Here is a 23,296-nt window from a genome sequence, read left to right on the forward strand (position 1 = left end):
GGCTAGTGGCTGCTTTAGTCTACATGATTAGAAGAAAGGAGAGGATGGTGGCAGCCAATTCAGAAGAGCAATGCCCATGAAAGTACCTATAGAAACAGCACCATGCAGAAGCAGAGCATTTATGGGAAAGTTTCTGAAGTAGATTAAGCAAAAGAGGGCAATCTGTTAAGTAGATTGTCCTCATCTGTATATCATCAAGAATTCTTAGGGAGGGTTTCAGCGCATCCCGAGGTTGGTCAAATCTGAGACTTATAAAGTGTTAGTTGGGCAGAAGAGAAGTAATATGAATGAAAAAGAACACCAACATTTTTGGAGGCTGAGGAAGCTATGTATGTAATGTTTGTGCCAGGATAAACTGGATGTGAGCATCAGCTCAAGAAGAGAACTGGTCTTGAAAGGAAATTGAAACATTATCAAAAAAGAAAGTAGGAGTGAAGTGGGATCTTTCCTGCAGGTAATAAGGTAGACCTGAGGTTTTATGGCATTGAAATTTACTAAGTTGTCTTTATTGTATTTGAGGTGATCAGTATTTAAGTCATTGGTTATGGAAGATCTTGAAGTTTCTATCATTTCAGTACTACAGGGTTTATAGAATGAGGAAGAGGAATAAAGAGTACTGTCATTGGCAAAACTGGGAATGGGATTTGAAGGCCGCAAAAGAGGGTCTTTGGCTGACTTCAAATCCCATTCAAATTTGGCTTCTTTGGCATAAAGAAGGAAGAGCATGGGGTGAGAGTACAGAACCCTAGGATACTCTGAATTGATAGAGAAATCTGATGAGAGGAATCATCCACCATGACATGCAGTGAATGACCAATGAGGAAGCTGACAGTTGAATCACAGTGTGCAGGAGGGAAACTATTAGATAGTAGCTTGTTCTGGAGGCCTTGATGTCTTCGAAATATTAAGAGCGACAGCACCAGTTTCTCCAAATCTTTCCATGCCCTATGTCCAACGGTAGATGAGATTAGCTAAGAGGTGTAGAACAAGAATGGCAGAATTCATGTTGGTGTTCACTAATTAATTGATGAGTCTCCACACACTGAAGAAGTTGGGTACTGAGGTGAGAGTAATGGGATGATAGTTAGATAGCTGACTTTGGTCTCTAATTTTAGGTACAGACTGGATGAAGGAATGCTTCCATGCTGTTGGGTAGATGCTGGTTGAATATGATAGCTTATATAGGTAATACAAGATGGATATTAATTCTGTGGCACAAGGTTTGAGCACAGCTAAAGGAATAGCATGTGGACATTAGCCTTATTGGTATCAGGATTAATCAGTTTATTTAATCATTAGTCAATTGCTGAATGTTCAGAGGAGGCATGCAGTGGGCAGTTTGTGGTAGTGTGGGAGTGATTTGCCATTAGGTTGCCCAAGCATGAGTTGGTGGGGAAAACTGACGCTAAGAGTGTGCCTTTTCCTTGGGTGAGATTACCTTGTTACCATGCAAGAGAGAGATGGGAGCAAATAAGAGCAGAAGTTACTCTCTACAACCTTAGCAAAGGACTAGAAGTCTCACCTACCAGTTGAATAGAATCAAGTTTATTGCATTTCATTCTTATGAAGTATGCTGTGGAATTGCCGATAACTTTTTAACACTTGTTTCTGGTTGTTGTGTAAACCGAATGAGAAGTTGGAGTTTTTAATTTAAGTCATTGAACATATTCTGCATTTTTTTGTGAACCAAGGCCAGGAGATTGCAGTAGAGTGATGAATGAAGGATCTCATTCCAGTGAGGATTATTTCAGTTATTAGTTCAATGCAGATGTTTGGATCAGGAGCATGAAAACAGTAATCTCACCATGAAAAAGAGGCACAAACATTCCAGAAGTCATCTCAGTTTTATATACGAGGTTGTATCAAAAAGTTTCGAGACTAGCTCTGTTTACGAGAAATTACTTTATTTAGTTACGTTTACACACGATCACCTTCAAAATAGTCCCCTTGCATATCAATACAATGCTCCAAGCGTTCTTGCCACTTCTGGAATATGTCCTGGAAGGACATATTCCAAAAGTGGCAAGAACTTGACATTCTTTTCGACACATGTCAAGCCCCTTCTGCGATTCGCGCTGGATCTCCACAATGGTGTCAAAACGATGACCTTTGAGCTGGATCTTCATCTTTGGGAAGAGGACGAAGTCAGCAGGAGCCAAATCTGGCGAGTAGGGTAGGTGCATTGTCGTCGTGGAGCATCCAGTTTTTTGCATGCCACAGATCTGGTCGCTTTCGCCGAATGTCCTCCCTGGCAGTAGAACTCACTATTGATGGTCTGGCCCCTGAGGACGAATTCTCGATGCACAATGCAGCGAATGTCAAAAAAGATGATGAGCACGCACTTGGTCGAGCTGCGGACCTGCCTTGCCTTTTTCGGTTGTGGAGATGATGGGCTCTTCCACTGTGATGACTGTTGCTTCGTCTCAGGGTCATACCATACACCCAAGTTTCATCACCGGTAATGATCCTCGATATGAAGGATGGCACGCTGACGGAGTTCTTGGCAGACTTCGACACGGTGTTCCTTCTGCTCCTGGGTCAGCAGTAGCCTGGGGACGAACTTGGCAGCAACACGGCGCATGTTCAAATCACATGTGAGGATTGCCTGGACTGTTCCATATGACACACTGACAATGGTACCAATGTTGTGGAGTGTTTTCCGATGATCCTCATGCACAAGTTGCTGAATGGTTTCGACATTTTTTGGGGTTGAACTCGTTGAAGGGCTTCCTGATCTCTCATCGTCTTCCAGTGATGTTCTTCTGCTCTTGAAGCATGCGTGCCACTCAAAACACCTCGAATGACTCATTGCAACATCACCGTAAACTTGCCGAATCATGTCAAATGTCTCTGTGGCAGATTTGCCCAGTTTCATACAGAATTTCACGTTTGCTCTTTATTCTAATTTGCTGTACATGATGAAATCGCAGATATGGTAACGCAGGTGGTCAGAATAGCATCAGTTGCACAGCTCCCAATGTACACAGGACGATGTCTTTTGGCACACTGCTTATGATGGTAGGTGCTCCCTGTGACTGTGCGTGCAGCATTGTGCTGCCATCTGTTGGCGTGTTACAAACCTAGTCTCGAAACTTTTTGATACCACCTCGTATATATATTGATCCAGTACACAAGAGATCAAGAGACCTATAAGCATTATCAGTGCTGTTGGGGGGTGGGGGGGGATACAGATGAGGACTGAGATAGATTGGAGCTGGATAGATAAAACTAGATAGACTAGAATAGACACAGTGCTAAAACATTGCATCTGTGAGATGGAGATTGAAGTGAATCTGTAAGAGAGGGATCATCAATGAGCTTAATTGCTCACCTCTGAACATCAAAGATTTTAAGGGAAGCTTTTGTCAAACATGCAAGCAGTATTCTAAACACAAGTGGATTTGGGATGGAATTTATATATAGTTATGAGTTTGTTGGGTGTAAAATAATCTTTTGAATGACAGAAAATGCCTAGTTTCTTGGATGCTGAGAAGGCTTTTGATATACCAGGGGAGACGAGGTAAACGTTAGTCCAAGCTGAGAGATTCAATCTGTCGGTAATTTGTGTATTGCTGAGAGTAATGATAGGTGAGGTGAAATCTCTTTTACGAGAGAAAAAGCAAGATTGTGTTTTGGTGGCATTGAACATAAGTTGTCTTCACTTCGTTGAAGGATAGCATGAAGATCAATTTTTAATGCACCGGTTGTAGATGATCTTGTAGCCAGGGATGTCAGAGAACTGCATGGTTTGGTGAATGAATAGGATGAGTGGAGAGTACTATTGTCAGCAAAGCTGTGGATAGTATTAGTGGTGATTACAATAGGTCACATAATGAGAAAGAGAGTAGGTGATAGGACAGAGACACTTCAGCATTAATGGGGAAGCTGGAAGAGAAGGAGCCATCTACCATGACTCGGAGAGAACAACTAGAGAGAACACTGGCTACCCAATTACAGAGGATGACAGGGAGACCAAAAGATGGCAATTTGTTATGTACACCACAATGCCACATATAAAAGGAGGCTTTGGAAATGTCACGATGACAGCAAAGTTTCTCCGAACCTTTCCATGGCATATGTACAGTGGTGGATGATGTATTGGGGGGAGGGGGGGCTGAAAAGTTCTGATAAATATCTAGAACAAAAATGATATTAAAGCAATTGGTATAATCACAAGAAAGAGCATATCTTGAAACCCTTTGTAATCCATGTTTCATCAAATTGTAATAATTTGTTATTTTTCTTTTAGGATATATAAGAAGACATGTCAGAGGTTATGAAGAAATTTGAAGACCCAGAGGAGTGGACCGTCATCAATTTTTTTGTGCTGCAAGAAAAGTCCACAACTAAGATTCATCAAACTTTTTGTGAGACTTTAAGGGACTGTGCCCTTTAAAACTCTATGGTTTTTAAATTCTGTGATTTAAAAAATATAGAATTTTCTTTGTAACATGATGAGACAACTTTATGTGACAACGATGCTTTGTTAATGGCCTACGTGCATTATATAAATACTAATGAAGAAATTATTGAAGAGTTCAATTTGTTGAACAACTGAAAATTGACACGAAAGGTTCTACAATTTTTAAGGTTGTGAAAGACTTTTAGAATGCTAAAAACATTCCTCTCATAAATATTATTGTGTGTGCAACTGATAGAGCACCAGCTATAATTGGTTGTCACCATGGATTTATAGCACATTAAAAAGAAGCAGTTCCAAATATCTTTACAATTCACTATATTCTTCATAGACATCACTTAACTGCAAAACATCTTAGCAGCCGACTACATAAGACTTTGGATGATGTTATTAAAGCAGTGAATAAAATAAAAGCCCAGTCACTGAATAATTTATTTTTTTGGGAACTTTGCCATGAAAATGAAGAAGAATTTGAGAGTCTTTTGCTTCACACTGAAGTTAAATGGCTCTCAAATGGAAACTGTCTGTGATGCTTTAATGATCTCTATGATACTGTTTTATGATATCTTAATTCACATGATGAGAACATGTTTCATGTTCTAAAAAAGGAAAAGTTGACATTGCATATCTTTCTGATATTTTCACCAAATTAAATGAGGTTAACATCAAATTGCAGGGAAGCAACACGAATCTTATTAAAACAAAGGGAATTATAAATGCTTTTATCAGCAAATTAACATTCTACAAGCAGGGCATTGCAAAACGAGATTTTTTGTAGTTCCCAAGTCTACAAATAATAGATGATGATTTAATATTAAATATAGATTTGGATTGTTATTATTCCCATCTTCTGACACTGAAAGAAGACTTCATGATCAGATTCAAAGACTTTGATGAGCTTAAAATACCTGAGTGGATCATAAATCCATTTCTTTCTGATATCACTTCTGTTCATCCAAATTTGTGTGAAGAATTTATTGACTTAAAAAATGATTTTGAAGCTCAAGTATAATTTCAACAATGTGGGTATGAAAGATTCTGGCCAAACATGCAATGCAAGTATCCTCAGCTTTGGCAAGAAATAAAATTACTGCTCATTGCTTTTCCTTCTTCATACTTTGTCGAGAAAGGATTCAGTGTCGTGTTGTAGTTGTTAGCTAAGCACTGAAATAGATTACAAATAAGTGAAAGAAGAGACTTGAGACTTTGTTTGTTGAACATTGAACCTGATAATGAAAAATTAGCAGAATCTCATCAGGCTCTGGGTAGCCATTAATGATTGGCTTGTTGAATACAGTAAGTTTATCTTTATTGAGTAAAAATTAATTAGTATCAAAGTCATTAATTTTTAATTAACTATCATTTAAAATATGTTGATGGTAATTTAGGTTTGCCTAATAATAAATTATAATTATCTTATTGAGTCATTAACCTAGTGTAAAATTGAGCAGAGGGCACCAGGCCATACAAATAGTTGAAAAGGGGTGTTAGGCAAAATATGATTAAGAACCACCGCTCTAATCTATATCCCATTGTTAAAATCACCCATAATGATAGCCTTCCTTGTATTGGGGTTGATCTTTCTATGCAGTTCATAGTCCTTTTCAAGATGATTTGTGTCTGTTACATCACCTAACTACATGTTTTGTTCTCTCAACCTCTATCATACCAACTAGCTTCAAACCCAATGCCTGTATTATTACTCATATTATCATCACCATTTAAGATTTCTACCCATTGCTGAATTTAATTCATCTGCAATCATTAGCAATACTCCATGACCTTCTTCTCTTGTCTGTTTGCTCTGAATCCACTATATCCATTGTATTGTATTCTATTCTATTCTATTCTTGTAAGTATATCCTCTTCTGTCAAACAGGTCTCACTAATGCCAATAATTTTTGTTTATCCCTTTGCATTTACCTAGGCTAAGAACTCATTCACTCACATTACTTGATTTCAAATTTCCTGTAGCTTGATTAATTTATTGTTTAGTTCATGTAGTTACTTTCTCTTTCTGCATGCTTAAATATATTAAGTTTATTATTTATAATTATTTCCTCTATATCAAACTTTTTTTAGGCAGTAACAGGACATTATTTTTCATCTGACATGCTAAGAAAAGTGGTTCATAAAGAAAAATTTTCTGACGATGTTATAAAAGTAAGTTACAGTTAATTGAAGCTGAAATATGTTATCAGATAGCTATTAAAATATCATAAAATTAAGATAAAAAATGTAAAATTTGTTTATTCGATTTTACAGAGAATAAACTGTACTGCCTGTTCCACTTAAATAATTATAGCCAATCAGATTAGAAACATCATTTACCAGTTTGTGGTTATCATTATTGTTATTAGCCCTCCACTAGAAGACATAAGTAGATTTGAGATGCCTATGCCTGAACTCTGCAAATTACTGAATTTCTGTTTTCTGCCCAAATGAAATGACTTACATGAATGTAACTACTTTGTTGTATAATGAAACCTGTGGAGCATTCATGACTAAACATACACACGTAACCACAGTAATAAGATTTTTTAATAAGTAAATATTTCATCCTAAGTATCATAGGACGTCTTCAATACAGTTAATTCAGACAGCACTAGGAATCATATACAGTTAGGGTGCATGCTTACAATGGAATCCCTCTATGCGTGCAGTAGTGTGTTATATAATTACATTAAAATTAGATAACATATATAAAAATTATTTTACACAATTTAGGATGACAATTTCCCAGACTTTAGGGATAGTAAGAACATCATTACAGTTCAAATTGGGTCTGTGACATAGGGCTTCAGCACTTTCTTTATATAAACATTCATGTTTATATAAAGATCTATGTAGTAGTTTGGTCTTTTTCCAATGCATCCTATGATTTGGGTTTTCGATTCCATGTTTTACGAGGCCAGATTTCTGCAGTTTGATAAGACGGATATGGTCTTGATGTTCAGAAATGCATTTGTTAATGGATCTACCTGTCTGTCCATACTAGGACAATTTACAGGAACATGGGACCTTGTACATGCCAGGTAGCATCAAAGGTGAGAGTTTGTCTTTAGGAGAAGGAACCAATTGTAGATCTGGTTGATTGGTTTGTAGGTAGCAGCCAATTTATATTTCTTCATAATTTTTGAAAGGTGTTCGGAGATGCCTTTGACATAAGGTATGGGAATCCTATGGGCTTGTTCTTGTCTAGATTGATGTGTGAGGAAGTGACTGATGATTTTTTGAGTTGTTTTTGGATTGTATTCATTTTGTATGGCTGTATTTTTGATTATTTCCAATTCTTGGTTTAAAGATTCTTCGGAAGAGTAGAATCTGTGCGCTCTGGTTACTAATGATTTAATGATGCCAAATTTTTGAGATGGATGATTAGCCGAAGAATTGTGATTGTAGGGACCTGAAAATGTTGGCTTATGATGGAAGTGGAGATGGAACCGTCTTCTTTTCTTTGAATGGAAATTTTTGCATTAGCAAGTCTATCGTTTCCTTATGGGAGACAATATTGAAGCTAATTAGTATGTCAGTTGAATGTCTTTTATTTTTGCATGAAACTCTGTGGAATTTTTAATTGATGAGGCTGAGTGGCCTATGAGAGGACGGAGAAGGTTAGATAAAAATCTTGATAATTTGTACGCCGGGCTGCTGATATAATCCACAACTGGTCTGAGTGGAACGTTATTCTTGTGAAGTTTAGGTAAACCGTATATTCTAGGAGGTCTAACAGAAGATTAATTAAATGTTCTATCAAGAGATCATAAGTTTGCCATTTCACCTAAATGCATTCCATATTTAAATTTTATACACAACATTGAAAGAAACATTGGACATCTGTTCAATATTGAAGCCAATAGACTATATTTCAAAATGATGCCAAACCTTTGCACTTGAATATCTCACCATCAGAATTGAAAGCTCTTACCTTCTTTAAACGTAATAGAAACATAATCATCACCAGACCCGACAAGGGAAATACCACTGTTGTCCTAGATACTAATTCATATGACTGAAAAATGAATTTATTACTCCGAGATCGAAATACATATGCCCAACTTGATTATGATCTTACAAAAATACAGCTCAAGAAACTAAACAAGTTACTAGATAAAACCACTCCTTAGATCAAGAAACAATAAAAAAAAACTCTGGACATACCATGCTAGGCCTCCTGGAATATACGGCTTACCTAAACTTCACAAGAAACCAACATTGTACAGTCCTGATATCATTTTTGTTATCCATATTTGCACCCTCTTTAAGGTTATTTCATTCCCTTCAAATTCTGGTGACCGATCTGAACACAGAAATCCAGATGTCATCTGATCACAGCTTTATGTGATGGAATCATCACCCTTTTATTTCTCATGGTCAATGACCTCAATATTGTAGCAATTCTTTGGGCTGTTTTCACAACCTTTGCAATATTTCTTTTGCATTTCATATTTCTATCTACAATCACCCAAGATTACTGACTTCCTCCACTTCTCCCAGTATTACTCCACCAAATGAGTATGAAGCATCTCATCTGTGGATCCCAAATTTCAAAACCTTACATTCAGTTGCATTAAACTGATATCAGCATTCTGCTCACCTTTTCAGCTTATTCAAATCCTTCTGAAGTTCCAGAACATCAGCAATATTACAAATAACTCTGTCAACCTTTGCATCATCTGCAAACAACTAAATATCTCTGTAGTCCAGTGACATAAAGAATGAACAATAATGGTCTTGGCACTGTGAAACTCAAATTGTAGCCTTACTATTCCCCTTACACAATTGTGTGATATCTATCAGAAAGCCTATTGCCAATCCTGTTTATTAACCTGATATCAAAACCCATACATGTACTTAAAAACTAACTTGTCGTGTGCTACTGAGTCAAATGTCTTTGCAAAATCCAAAAAAAAAAAATGCCAATGCATGCCTTACCCTCACCACTGCTGTTGTTACTCTATTGTAAAAGACAGCCACATTACTAAACACCAGTGCCCCTTAACAAATCCATGCTGACCTGCATAAATAATATTGCTCTCATCTAGCCAATTCTGTATATGAGTTCTTACCAAAATCTTAAGAATTACACAAGAAATACAAACTGGACTATTGGTTTGGTTTATAGTTTATTTAGCACAAAAAATACAAAGGTCATACTGTGCCACTAAGGTTACAACTATACATAAGCAGTTAAAGAAAATTGTAAACAATATGCCTGTACAAAAATTACGTTATACAAAGCAGCATCTACATATAAACAGAATTGCTGCAGAGGCCACAGCAACAGCAACAAGGTTAAAGGTTACAGAAGTACAGAAATTGTCAACAATACAAGTTAATAAACAAAATGCATGTACAAGACACCAAGCCAAGGGATGCAGTATCTACATATTGTTGTGTCCTGAATAATCAAAAATTGAAAAAAAAAAAAATTTAAAGCATTCAGGAACAACTACCTTCAATTGTAGGCAGAGAATGTTGTGTTTTGGCATGGAAATTGAAATGTACATTATAATTTAAGGCAAAACTGAAGAAATGTCTAGTCTAAGAAGTGTGTGACTTAACCCGTTTGGTACAGAATCAAATGAAGGAATTTATTTAAGGTTATTATTTAATTAGAGTATCCCATTCTATGTATTGTGTGAAAGCTAAAGTCCAAGGGTCACACTTTAACTGTCCAGTACAATGTATGGCCTGAGGGAAGGAGAATTTATAAGGAAAGCGAAGCTAGAACGCATTCCCGGAAGAACGCCACGCGCAAGTGGGTGCCATGCAGTAAACAACTTAGCTAAGCGCGAGAATCTCCGAGAAAGAGAGGGGAAAATATAAGGGTCAAGCTCCTCCCACACGAGGCTTTTTTGGTTCCTGGTTCCTGCACTCTTGGATGTTGGCTCTCCATCTCCGCCAACGGGATGATTCCGGGTCGGCCGTAGAAGTCGTGAAAGGCTTATCGAGGTTCGCGAGGCAGAGCTAGCTATCTCTTCATAATAGAATAGCTAAGCTATATTGAGTGACCGATGATATAGATGTGTTCCTGCGGTTCCAGAGAAAGACCAGAACGCCACATCGCCTTATCGACTCGGAGAACCTGATCATGCTGCTATCATAAGTGACCCAAAGAACGGTAGCCTACAAAGGTGCCTTGATGTCTAGACAAGGCTGAAGACAGAACAGAAAGTCATTCCATGGGATGGTAACGTAGAATGTTAAAGTATCTGATTTCCAATTAAAGATATGAGTGAACTCTGTAGGTTAATTTATGAATGGACAAGTTGTAGAGAACTTTAGTGATTATCCCATTTGGCAGTAACCTGTCCCTGTTTGGAAGAAATGTTTCCCTAGAAGGAATCTGTATGTGATATAATTTTGATATATTGTGGGAGATGATTAGTGACCTTGGTGATTGATGATAAAATAATTTAAGCTGGAAAATTGTAGGTTTATAGGAGCTCTATGGTCCAAGTTATGATTTATGCATTATAGCGTTAGTATTGATATTAGAATTTTGCTAAGAAGGTGATTAAGTTAATCATGTACCTTATATTTTTCTTGTATATCTCTTAAGCCTTAATAAATATGTTTTATATCATCTGCCTGAATCCAGCCTATTTTATGAATTCAAATAGCCACTCATAAAATTACTAATGAACCTAGCGGGAGGGACATATGAAGGTAGTTTAATCTTTCAGGCCACGACTGCATGTAAAACAAAGAGAAGTGAGAACAGTTAGATTAGAATTTGAAATTTTATTACTGTGTATTATTCTGAGACAACCTCCTTGGATAAGAGTCTTATCTATCCTCTGTATTGGCTGGCGCAGCATAAAAATAAATTTGCCAATAATTAACAGGCAGACTGTCTCAGAGGACATAAATTTAGGACCTTGTCCCATACACAGACAAAACCCTAATGAATGAAAGGATTACACATGACAAAATTTTGGGAGCGGCCTGAATCATGGTTTGTTTAAGAAAAAGAAAGCGATAGCTGATTTATTTAACTTATTAAAAAACTATTACAGAAGCCAGAAAGGAAGTTACTGTATGGGAGAGTGTAGATAACAGTGGTAAAGACAATAGCAACGATAGGAATATACAAATTAGAAGAAAATATAAATATAACAATATAGATAAAATTATAACAAATGTTTTTACAGAGTACATATATAGGCAAACAAGAATTATTATACAATATGCATGCATAAAAATTAAATTTAGCAATGTTATATCTACATATATATAAACAAAATTACAAGAAGGTTACACAAATATACAAGGTTTCCTACTGCAATACATAATTAGTCAAAAAATAAACTAGTAAATAACACGTATGTCCAAAAGTTAAGTTAAACAGTGCAGTATCTACATGTAAACAAAATTACTGCGGCATTTACCACAGTACATAAATAGATAACAATACAAGTTAATAAACAAAATGCATGTACAAAACCAAGTCGAGGAATGCAGTATCTACATATAGATAAGATTACAACAAATGTTATTACAATAATACATAAAGAGTCAAAGAGGAATTATTATACAATATGTATATGTAAAAATTAAGTTTGGCAATGTGGTATTTACATGTTAACAAAATTACAACAAGGTTACACAAATATACAAGATCAAAGGCTACAGAAATACATGATTGGTCAAAAATTAAACTAATGAATAATATATACATTAGTACTTAACCTCTACACAAATATATCACAAAATATTACATATTTTGTAATATATGCATACAAAAGTTAAGTGAAGCAATACAGTATTTACATATAAACAAAATTACAGTCAAATGTTTTTGTATGAATTAATTCTTTGTAAAAATTTAAAAACATCATGCAATCTGTCTGAGTGTATATGCTCTGGCCAGATAGGCAAAAATTTCATTCCTCTCTCGTGCGAAGTGCTGGCACTCCACCAGAATATGACAAATAGTGAGATGTGTGTTGCATTTTTCGCACATGGGAGGGTCATCAGCCCTCAGTAAATAAGAATGTGTAAGATGACTGTGACCTATGCAGAGCCTAGCAAGAACAACTTCCTCTCTTCTCTTTATATGTTGATTAGAATGCCAACGTTTAATTTTGGGTTTAATGTCATATAATTTGTTTTATGACATTAATGCTTCCTGCCATGATTATGGCAGGAAGCATTAATGATTGCCATTGAGCAATTAGCTTTGATCTTATAATCTGTCTGTAGTCTATATATGGTACTGTCAAACAGTACATGGAGAAAATATGAGCTGATTTAGCAGCTGCATCTGCAGCCTCATTTCCCTTAATTCCAATGTGGCTGGGAAACCAACACAACTGAACATCAAAATTAAGGATTTCATCTTGTGAAACAGGTGTAACACCTCATGAATGTTGTGTCGGAAAAAAATGATGAGTCATCCTTTTTTCCCGCCCAACATTAAGTTACCTCATAAGGAGAGTATAAGGACATGCTTATGCCTCCGGACAGAGAATGTGCCTTTTTACAATCCAGGTACATGTAAATATCCAAATGTGTAAGCTCTAAACAATGTTAGAATAGCCCATGAGTTTAATAGAGAATAGTTGTAAATGAATTAAAATATAAAATCATGTATAAATTGCCAAATAAATATGTATAAGCTAGAGCAAACTTTAAGCCATATAAAAGCAGTTCGTAGCCACGGCGTCCAATTGGCAGCCTCCGTATGCGTGACGACACCACCGCGTGAGGGAGCTGTTTTGGAGTATAAAGGTTTCGGCGGGAATTCGAATCGCTCTCTTATCTCTTGTCTCTGGGTTTCATCGGCACCTAGTCCTGTCAGAGAGCTGTGTAGAGCTTGCCGCCATGTGTAGCAAGAATCCCCCCTTGCCATGTGTGCTACGTGGGCCAAGGCTGCAACTACAATGTATTCAGATCCATAAGAAGAAAGAGCCACTGATGAAATCAACGTCAGTGTTCAAATCTATGTATGAGTGTTTTTTGGTTCGTATGGAAACAAAGGAATAGCAAGACCGCCATCAGTGAAGGTACAGTAAGCCGACCAAAGTATCCAGTTCAAGGCAAGAACGGTAAGCGGAAGATTTTCTTATGTTAAATGTTGAATTAAAGTAACCAAAGAGTAGGGAAACAGAAGTTAAGGAAGCATGCTATTTCTGTGTAATGTTATAGGAACAGTCTGCGATTTGGACACTTTTGTCTACAGTTGAGAAGAAAGCATATTAGGCTCCAGCCGAACGTGAGGCCGAGGTCCGAACTGTTTGTGTGATTTAAGAACAGTAATGTTATATGGTCAGAACGTAACTAATTGTTAACTAAAATTTTGGAGGGGAGATTAAGTAAGAATAAGAAGTATTATCCTAGGGAAGTTCATGTCAGAAGTATTGAGTTGTCTTATGTATACATGCAATATTACGTGTGATAATATTAGGTAATTTAGTTATAAGAGTCTGAGAATAGATGTATGTTTAGAAGTGAGGAATTTATGTCAAGTAAGGAACTATAGTATAGAAGTTTTGTTTGTGATTAATTAAGTAAAGGGAACCCAGACTCTTTTAAGATTAAGGATTTGATTAACATGTATACTTGTCTTTGTGCAATAATAAATGTGTTTCTTAAAATATAATCAAATGAGTTTGTCATCCTTTCTGCGGATTTGAGCTACCGTTTGGAAAATTTCGTACCGTGCATTTAAGGGGAAACCATTAGTGATAGAAGAATTGGGACCACGACTGCTTACTTCTTGATCCCTACAATTTCTTTAAGTATTCTTGGATGATATATCAGAATTTAGTTGCCAGCTGGCACAGTCTTTAATCAATATAAATTCGTCGGCAAACGCATATCTGATATTAAATGATACAAAAATTTATGTTAACTGTAAAGACAAATACAAAGATAGTCACAGTCACACGCCAGATGCGAGACGGCCAAGATATAACATGAAGTACTGGATGTGGATTATACATAGGAGAGGAGATACCCCTGTAAAGAGATCAGTGAGTCCATATAAATTATGCACATTTGGTTACAGTTTTCTTTTATATTCACAAGTGCAAGGTGAATTGCATGTAACTCTGCTGTATAATTACTGCAATCTGGTTGGAGATAGTAATGTCAGGAAACACAGCAGCCAGTCACATAGGTATTAGTTCTTGAACCATCAGTATAAATAGCAAGAAATCAGAGTGTGCTGCTCTGTGCCCGTTAAACAATTGGAGATAGACAGATGATGGAGTATGAGACTTCTGCAGCTGACAAAGTGAGAGGTTGCAGGATGGCATGCAAACCTGTCATGGAGGGATGCTGTTATGCTTAGTGTAGGCAATGTCGTCAACATTTATACCAACAGCTTGCACAGTCTCTTTAACACGCATACCAAAAGGACGTATGGCAGTTTGAAGTGTGTGGTATTGAGCTTCCCAATGCAGAGAAAAGAGACTAGTCCATGTAGGATGATTTGGGAGAGATTTTATCTTTAGGACATAATTAAGAGACAACTGTTTCTGACGAAGTGATAGAGCTGGTTCATTTACTTCAACATAAAGACTTTAAGTGGGTGATGTGCGAAAGGCACCAGTAGCTATCTGTATGCCCTGATGATGGATGGAATCCAACCATCGCAGGTCACTCTGTCTTGCAGAACCATAGACTTGAGACCCCTATAATCCAGCTTTGAACGTATAAGTGAACGATAAAGATGGAGCAGTGGAGCTCAATCAGCACCCCACTTAGTAGAAGATAGAGTGCAAAGGAGGTTCAAAGCTTTCTTGCACTTTTCTCTTAGTTGACGAATATGTACTATAAATGTAAGTTTTCTGCCAAAGATGAGTCACAAGAATTTGGCTACTGGAGTACCAGTGCATCTCATTCTTAATTCAGGGTTTGGGTGAGGAGTGAGTTTTTGACAGAAGTACACGCAGACACTTTTTTCTGTTGAAAACCTAAACCTATTATTAAGAGCCCACAGAGAAACATAATCAATTGCTTGCTGAAGTTGTCTCTCAATTACCCTCATATTACGAGAGTGACAGTAAATTGTGAGGTCATCAACATATAGGGCATTGTCTACTGTGGGAGGAAGCTGTTCAGTGATTGAGTTAATTTTAATAGCGAAAAGTGTCATACTTAAGACAGAGCCTTGGGGGGGGGGGGCACCCTGTTCATGATGATATGGCCGAGATAGCATATTTAGTTCCTCCCACTCTGACTTGGAAAGTTTGCCTGGACAGAAAGTTTTTAATAAATACAGGAAGGTGTCCTTTGAGACCTAGGTTATAGAGGTCTTTTAATATACCATATCTCCAGGCTGTGTCATAAGCTTTTTCCATGTCAAAAAAAAACTGAAACAAAGTGTTCTTGCTTCAGAAATGCATCGTTTATACAAGTTTCTAAATGAACCAAATGGTCTAAAGGTGAATGATATCTATGGAACCCACGTTATATATTGGAGAGAAGACTGTTGCTTTCTAAATATCAGAGAAGTCTGGCATTAACCATTTTCTCTAGTATTTTACAAAGACAGCTGGTCAGTGCAATGGGTCAATAATTATTTGCTTGTTTTGGATCTTTTCTTGGTTTTGGGATAGCAATGACAATTGATTTATGCCAAGAATTTGGAAACTCTGCAAGTATTCTATTGTATAATAAGAGAAGGAGATCCATAGAAGATGACGGTAGATGTTTTATCATTTCATAATGGATGTCATCAGACCCTACTGCACTAGGGTGAGATAATAGGAAAGCTCTTTTTAGTTCCTCCTTAACAAATGGCTGATTGTGTGGTTCAAGAACATTTGTAGAAAAATTTAGCCTTTGTTTCTCTTGCTGCTCTTTCAGAATTAAAAATTCAGGATATGAAGCTGTTGCTGAGATTTTGGCAAAATTTTCTCCAAAAGTGTCTGCAATGGTTTTGGGATCGACAATAACATTTCCATTATGGTCTAAGGTAGACAGTGTGTTTTATATCTGCCTTTCATTTTCTGGATTTTATCCCATACAATTTTTGGACTAGTCATTTGATTAATTGATGTAGTAAATTGGATCCATGATTGTTTTTGACTCTGACATCATATAGCGTGCTTTGGCTCGAGCACATTTGAAAGCTATAAAGTTTGATGTGGTGGGATATCTATGAAATATATCCCATGCTCTGTGTTGGTCTTTTTTGGCTGTCTGACATTCCACTCTATCCAAAACCAAGGTTTTGGTTAGAGTGGAAACCGAGATGATGTTTTCAGGATGGAAGCTGTTGCTGCCTGCACAGTGCACTCTGTTACATACTTTACTGCTTCACTGATAGATGTTTGACTTATGGTATCAGCATTAAATTTTGCAAGGTGAGAAGAAATGTTCCAGTCAGCCTGGTCCATTTTCCATATAGGTATCTGTGGGGGGGGGGGGGGAACATGGTTCCTGTGAAGACGTGCAAAAAACAGGAAAGTGATCATTTCCATATATGTTCTCTTCAACGTCCCACGTGAGCAGGTGGAAGAATGGAAGGGGAGTAGATTGTAAGATCAATTGCAGAATATGAATGGGTAGGCATATGAAAGAAAGTATTGAGTTTATTATTTAAAAGGGAGAGGTTATTATTATCAAGGATTCTTTCAATGATTCGGCCTCATCTATTAGTGTTGGCACTACCCCACAGAGTACTGTGACCATTAAAGTCACCCATTAAAAGTATGAGTTCAGGCAGTTGCGAGATAAGGTTATCAAGATCAATTTCATTTAACTTTGCACTTGGTGGTAAATAAATTGAACATACCGTAATAAGAAATCATACCTAGAAGCGAATTGCTACTGCTTCCAAAGCAGCATTAAGTTGGACATGATGGAAAGGAATATGACTGCCCACTAGGATAGCTACTCCTCCATGAACAGGACTACCTCCAGCTCTGTCCTTGTGGACAACAGTGAAATTCCTAAAGGTAGGGTCCTCATTGGGTCTTAAGTACATTTCTTGTAGACAGAAATAGAAAGGTTTGTTTTTCTGCAACAAGAGTAAGCTGGATGATCTCCCTGACAGTTGACACATTCAGCTTTTTTTGCAGAGCAAGATTTATTATCATGTTCTTTACTACCAAATCAGGCACAGGTAGTAGAACCACGACAGACAGTTTGGGCATTTCCATATCTCTGACATTTAAAGCATCTCGGTAGGTTAGGGATGTACATTCTAACAGGACAGCTGAGATACCTTGCTTTTACAGATGTTGGAGGTATAGGTGTGTATCAAAAGTAAAGATGATGTTCTTGGTTGCAACCAGGCGACCATCCCTATGTATCAAGATGCACCTCACACCTGTCACTCCTTGATCTTTAAGTTCTGAACACATCTCCTCATCAGGAAAATCAAGGAGATTCCATTCTGATATCACTCCTCTACAGGAATTGAGTGTTTTATGAGGTGTTACTGTAATTTCTATTCCCCCCCCCCATTGTTGTTGTTCTCAGTAGATTCTTGGAATGTTGCTGACATAATGTTTCCCCAAGGACTCTTCAGAATGCAATTTCTTAATAGTTCAGGAGATCCTGCCAGTCCTTCTAAACCCTTTTCAATAAAGAAGAATAACTTTTTCCCTATTGGTTTTTCACCGTAGCATGAATGATTAAAAATGTTAGTACATTTATACTAGTATCATATACCTTTTGTTTCTTACTTCTGTTTCCATATTCTATATCTACAGTAGGGATGCTTAAGAATCAAAGCTGTATAACTGAGAGGAGACCTTCACATAGCCTTTAAAGAAATGTGGAGAACTGACCAGGGCCTCACCTTCTTGCGGTGCACCCTGTTGGGTACTGGATACTGAACAAATGAGGATGGGCTGGCAATTTGGGATTTAGCTGACCAAATTGTATTCTTATTGGCTTAAACCAATATAGAAAATGATGGTACAACATGACAAAATTTCATGCCGGCTGGGGCATCGCCCGGTTAAACAAGGCCCCCATTGTTTTTGCCAGGGAGCCAGGGCGAACAACAAAAAGTCAGCTACTGGAACAAATTTGAAAGCACACCCCAACTCAGCATCACCAGAGTTAAAGATCAGTACTATCAACATAAGAAGAATGAATGGCAAAGAAATGGAGCTAGCTGAGGAATCAGATAAGTACCAGATCGACATGGTAGGGGTGACTGAAACCAAAAAGACAAAAACTGGTGAGATCTTTCTGTGCAATAAATACAAAATGTTATATTCAGAAAATGACAATCAAGAAAAAGAAGGAGTAGTCATATTATTCAAAAGAAAATACGAGGCTAATCTTCTTGAATGGCAGGCAGTCTCAAGTAGAGTGATGTGGGCAAATATCAGATTGGGGAGTTGGACAATGAAACTTATTTGTGCCTATCTTCCCACAGAAGGTTCTACTAAGGTAGAAGTGGAGGAATTTTTTGATGCTTTAGAAAAAGTAACTGACACAATGAAAAAGGAAAAGTTGGTCCTTGTTGGGGATCTAAATAGCAGAGTAGGAAATGATTGTCAGACATACAAAAATATTTTGGGAAATTTTGGAGAAAAGAGCAAAGCTAATAATGGTAAATACCTGTTGGATTTCTGCTCAGGACATGGACTCGTTATTACTAACACAATGTTCCAACATAAAAATGTGCACAAATTCACATGGAGAGAAGAGGCAAGGAATAAGAAAAGTCTCATTGATTTGATTATGTTATTTTTAATAGTGATGTTTTCTCCCTGTTGCAGGACACCAGAGTGTAAAGAGGATTTGAAATTGGAAGCGATCACTATTTAGTCTTCAGCAGGATAAAATTGAATTTCATATTGAAAAGAATAACATGTAAGAAAGTTTTAAAGTGAATAAAAGTTGAGCAGTTCTCAGATGTGAACAGTAGACTAAAATACACAAAGATTATTGAAGAAAAAATGAAAGAGTTTGAAAACAGGAACGAACGAAACATTGGAAATTCAGTGGCAAGCTTTGAAGAAAACCCTGATTGATTCAGTCAGAGAGGCATGTGGTAAGGTTGTCTGCAAGGATAGAAAAAATCAGAACTCCATGGTGGACACAGGAAGTTAAAGAGGCAGTGAAGGAAAAGAAGAAAGCATATCAAAAGTTCCTGACAAATAAGTCAGCTTGTGCTCTTAGAGAATACAGAGACAAATGTAAGAAAGCAAAACACTTGTGTAAAACTAGCTAAACAAAAGTCATAGGAGGACTTTGGCAAGAACAGAAAATAAATGTCAAGAAGGTGGTAAGATATTCTGGATGTTTTTAAAGAGGCTTAGAAATTGATGAAAGAGTGCTGTAAAAAGAGTTAGAAATGATAAAGGTGACATGAAAACAGGAGAAAAATATATCCTTGAAGTATGGAGTAATTACTTCGAAAAATTGCTAAATGAAACAAGCTGTGATAGCACAGTGATAAAAAACACTCAACAGACAAACAGTCAGGAATACATATCCATACTTGAAGTAGAAAAAGCCATCAAAAGCTTGAAATGTGGAAAGGCAGCAGGAGTAGATGATATTTGACTGGAAATGCTGAAGTATGGTGGTATAAAAGTGTTACAGAGGCTGCACTGCATAGTTCAGAAAGCCTGGAGAGAGGGACGAATTTCCGATGATTGGATTAGAGCTCTAATAGTTCCCATATATAAAAAGTGAAATAAAACTGAATGTGAGAATTACAGAAGTATTTTCCTACTGAGTGTTCCTGGCAAGATCTATGCAAGTATACTTGAGAAACGGTTGAGAAAAATTTTGGAAGAAAAGCTTGGTGAAGAACAAGCTGGATTCAGGCCAAATAGAGGCTGTCAGGATCAGATCTTCACTTTACAACAAATAGTTGAAAAAACATGGGAATACAACAAGATCTGTATTTAAGTTTTGTTGATCTGGAAAAGGCATATGACAAGGTGCCAAGAGAGAAGCTATTCAATATGCTACAGTTGTATGGTGTCATTGGGACATTATATCAAGCAATACTTAGTCTTTATTTGAGTTGCAAGTCAGCAGTTAGAATTGAAGGAAGTACAGGAAGATGGTTTGATGTTAAATCTGGTGTGAGACAAGGATGTACATTATCCCATCTGTTATTCATTATCTATATGGATCACATTATGTAGGAAAGTGGTATTAAACATGATATCAGAATTGGAGATGTTAATGTCATCTCTTTGCTTTATGCAGACGATGTTATACTTCTAAATAAATCTGCTACAAGTCTGCAAGATTACCTGACTAAATTGAATAACTGTTGTAATAGATATGGTATGAAGGTCAGCATTAAAAAGACAGAGACAATGAAAATAGGTAGAATTGTTGAAAATGTCAACTGTGTTGTGAATGGGGAAACCTGTGGAACAAGTAAAACATTTCAGCTACTTAGGCACGGTTTTTACTGAAGATGGTAAATTAAATATGGAAATAGACAACAGAATCAACAAAGCTGGTATGGTAAGAAGTCGATTGAATAAATTCTTATGGAATAAGAGAGAAATTAGTCGGAACACTAAATTAGTTGTATACAAGACAGTGTTCAAACCAGTTATAACTTATGGATCTGAGAGCTGGATCAGAAGTAAAATACTTGGCCAAAGACTAGAGACCGCAGATATGAGAGTCCTGAGAAAGAGTAGAGGCATGAACAGATGGCATCAATGGCAATATCATATTAAAAACGAGGATATTAGGAAAGAACTTGACATTGTCAGCATCCAGGAATGCATTAGCAGAGCTAATCTCAGGTGGTATTGTCACTTAAGCAGAATGGGCGAGGAAAGATTAGCAAAACAGTGTTCTCTGCCAGGTTGGCAGGAAAACGACCCAGAGGAAGACCAAGATATAGGAGGATTGATACGGTCCAATGTGACTTAGACGATAGAAATATAAGATCTGATAATGATAATATTGGAATCTTGACAAGTAACAGACTGATTTGGAGCAAAATTGTAGATAGGAAGTTAGTAATGATGTACGTTTTTTGTGTAGTACTATCATATCCTGTACACCCATTGAGGGTACATGTCAGGAATTTGATGATGATGATATCTACAGTATCAGTACTTGGTTGGGACTTTGTTAGGGCCCCTGAAACATTTGAGGATGAAGGATTCATGTTCAAGCAGTTTATGATTTCGGTGCCAGAGCTTCCCACCCACCACACATGGACAGCCACTGCCTGGCAAGCAAAGACTGTGCTCATGAGTGGAACTCCAGGGCTACCCTGGACATGTACCAGCACTACAGCAAGACTGTAGTTTGATATCTCCATTTTACCACCACTGTTATGCAAGGCACTATCTTATCTTCCTTTCACTCTCCAGGAACTTGCCCTGTTGCAAGATTTTCATTAAACAGCCAGATTAATGGTATAGTCATTCCATGCAGCAAAATTTCATCTCTTTTCCCTTCCTCATTGACATCTGGCATGCTCAATATTTGGAATATGTACTCTACATTCACTTCAAACACTGCCACGTTTCATCCCTGTAGGAATAAAACCTTACATTATCACGATGGAAAACTTGAATAAAATGATCATTAAATACCTCAACTATGTCATCTGCATTGGTCATTAAAATCCCGTCTTCATCCAGCAAGGTAATCTCCACCATTGTTTTTTCCTCTTACTGGCCACATAGTAATTTCTGCAATTTCTACTTAATTTCTCTAGTCACTCATTTGATTGAAAGTTGCATTATCTTTTTCACTTGAGGTATATAATTTGCCATTACTGTCAACAATTGTTTCTTAAGTATCTCCCAAGCACTACTGGCCCTCTCTTCCTTCAAATTCTTTCATCCATTGTATTGTTGTAAGCTGGTTTCTAAGTCTGTGATAGTTGCCTGCCTTATAATTCCATATAAATTCCTTTCACATTGAAACTCCCACATGTCTATTCATTTTCCAAGTCATTAGTGGATACCTACTAATAGGGCATGCTATGAGAAACTGAGAATCAGACAGTAAGCTTGAAGCTCCATTTCATTTTCCATGCTTTGTATAAGTTCTCTTTCCAGTTATCTGACTCATCAGTTATCTGTTGATGAGTTCCTTCTAAATAATGCATCATTTATTCTTAGGATCAGAGAAAATGAGTAGCTGTAGTATTTAACACTAATCATGAAGATAAGTTTCTTAAATGGGAACCAGTTTTGAGTGGAGTAAAGTGAACAAACTTCAAAATACTGAATTGAGCAAACTTTAGTCCCCATTATCTAAAAAAAAAAAAAAAAAAAGAAACTCAGATTTCTTTTTTGTCACAGACACTACTAAATCCCAGACCTGTCCAGCTGTTGAATACTGCTGTCACATTTAGTAAGATTACCTTAAATATTTAAGGTTAACTCTTTAAAATCTGAGACTTTATTCAACAGTGAGCAAATGGATTCATAACTGTTTCTCCTCCTTGTTCCCTCCTATCTCTGTTATGTACCTTTTCTGCAAATACTTCCATAGACAGTACTTATTAAACAAGTAAAAGGTACTAATAAAAATTTATTACTTAGGTACATTTCAGAGCAGATAACAAGGATAAGCTGATTTCTGTATTCATCATAACTGTTCAAGTTCTTCCTCCTCCTGTTTGCCAGCTGTTTCACTTCTGTGCACCAGAGAATACACTCCTGAAGAAAAGATTATGTGTAACACAGTGTAAGTTAAATTCACTATTTTAATTGAATACTTATTATATCTGTCTTCTTAAGGACAGTATGTTGTTATATTTATTTTAGTAAAAATAATAATAATAAATAAATGAATAAAAATTCATGGGAAAAAAAACAGACAGTAGATTTGTTTATTTAAATTATGCCCATGCAGTGAAAAGTATATGGTGAGTATATTATGTCTGTTAACTGCATGTGTTCCCTGGCCAGCTTACATGTTATTTGAGATAAAAAACGTGAGATTCCATGATAA

At 36.8% G+C, this 23,296-nt stretch overlaps 1 protein-coding gene across 1 annotated transcript in view; it reads left to right on the plus strand.

Moving 5' to 3' along the window:
• Positions 1-23,296, plus strand: part of LOC150100981 (nephrocystin-4-like) — a 191,322-nt gene that overhangs the window by 107,778 nt on the left and 60,248 nt on the right. The window contains exons 11-12 of the mRNA XM_090401955.1: positions 6,503-6,583; positions 22,885-23,029. Of these exons, the coding sequence (XP_090258081.1) occupies positions 6,503-6,583; positions 22,885-23,029 (226 nt within the window). The remainder of the gene's footprint in view (positions 1-6,502; positions 6,584-22,884; positions 23,030-23,296) is intronic.

Source organism: Typopeltis vanoorti, chromosome 12 (assembly GCF_054136105.1).
Source record: "Typopeltis vanoorti isolate ZY-2024b chromosome 12, IOZ_Tvanoo_1.0, whole genome shotgun sequence".
Classification (NCBI taxonomy): Eukaryota; Metazoa; Arthropoda; class Arachnida; order Uropygi; family Thelyphonidae; genus Typopeltis; species Typopeltis vanoorti.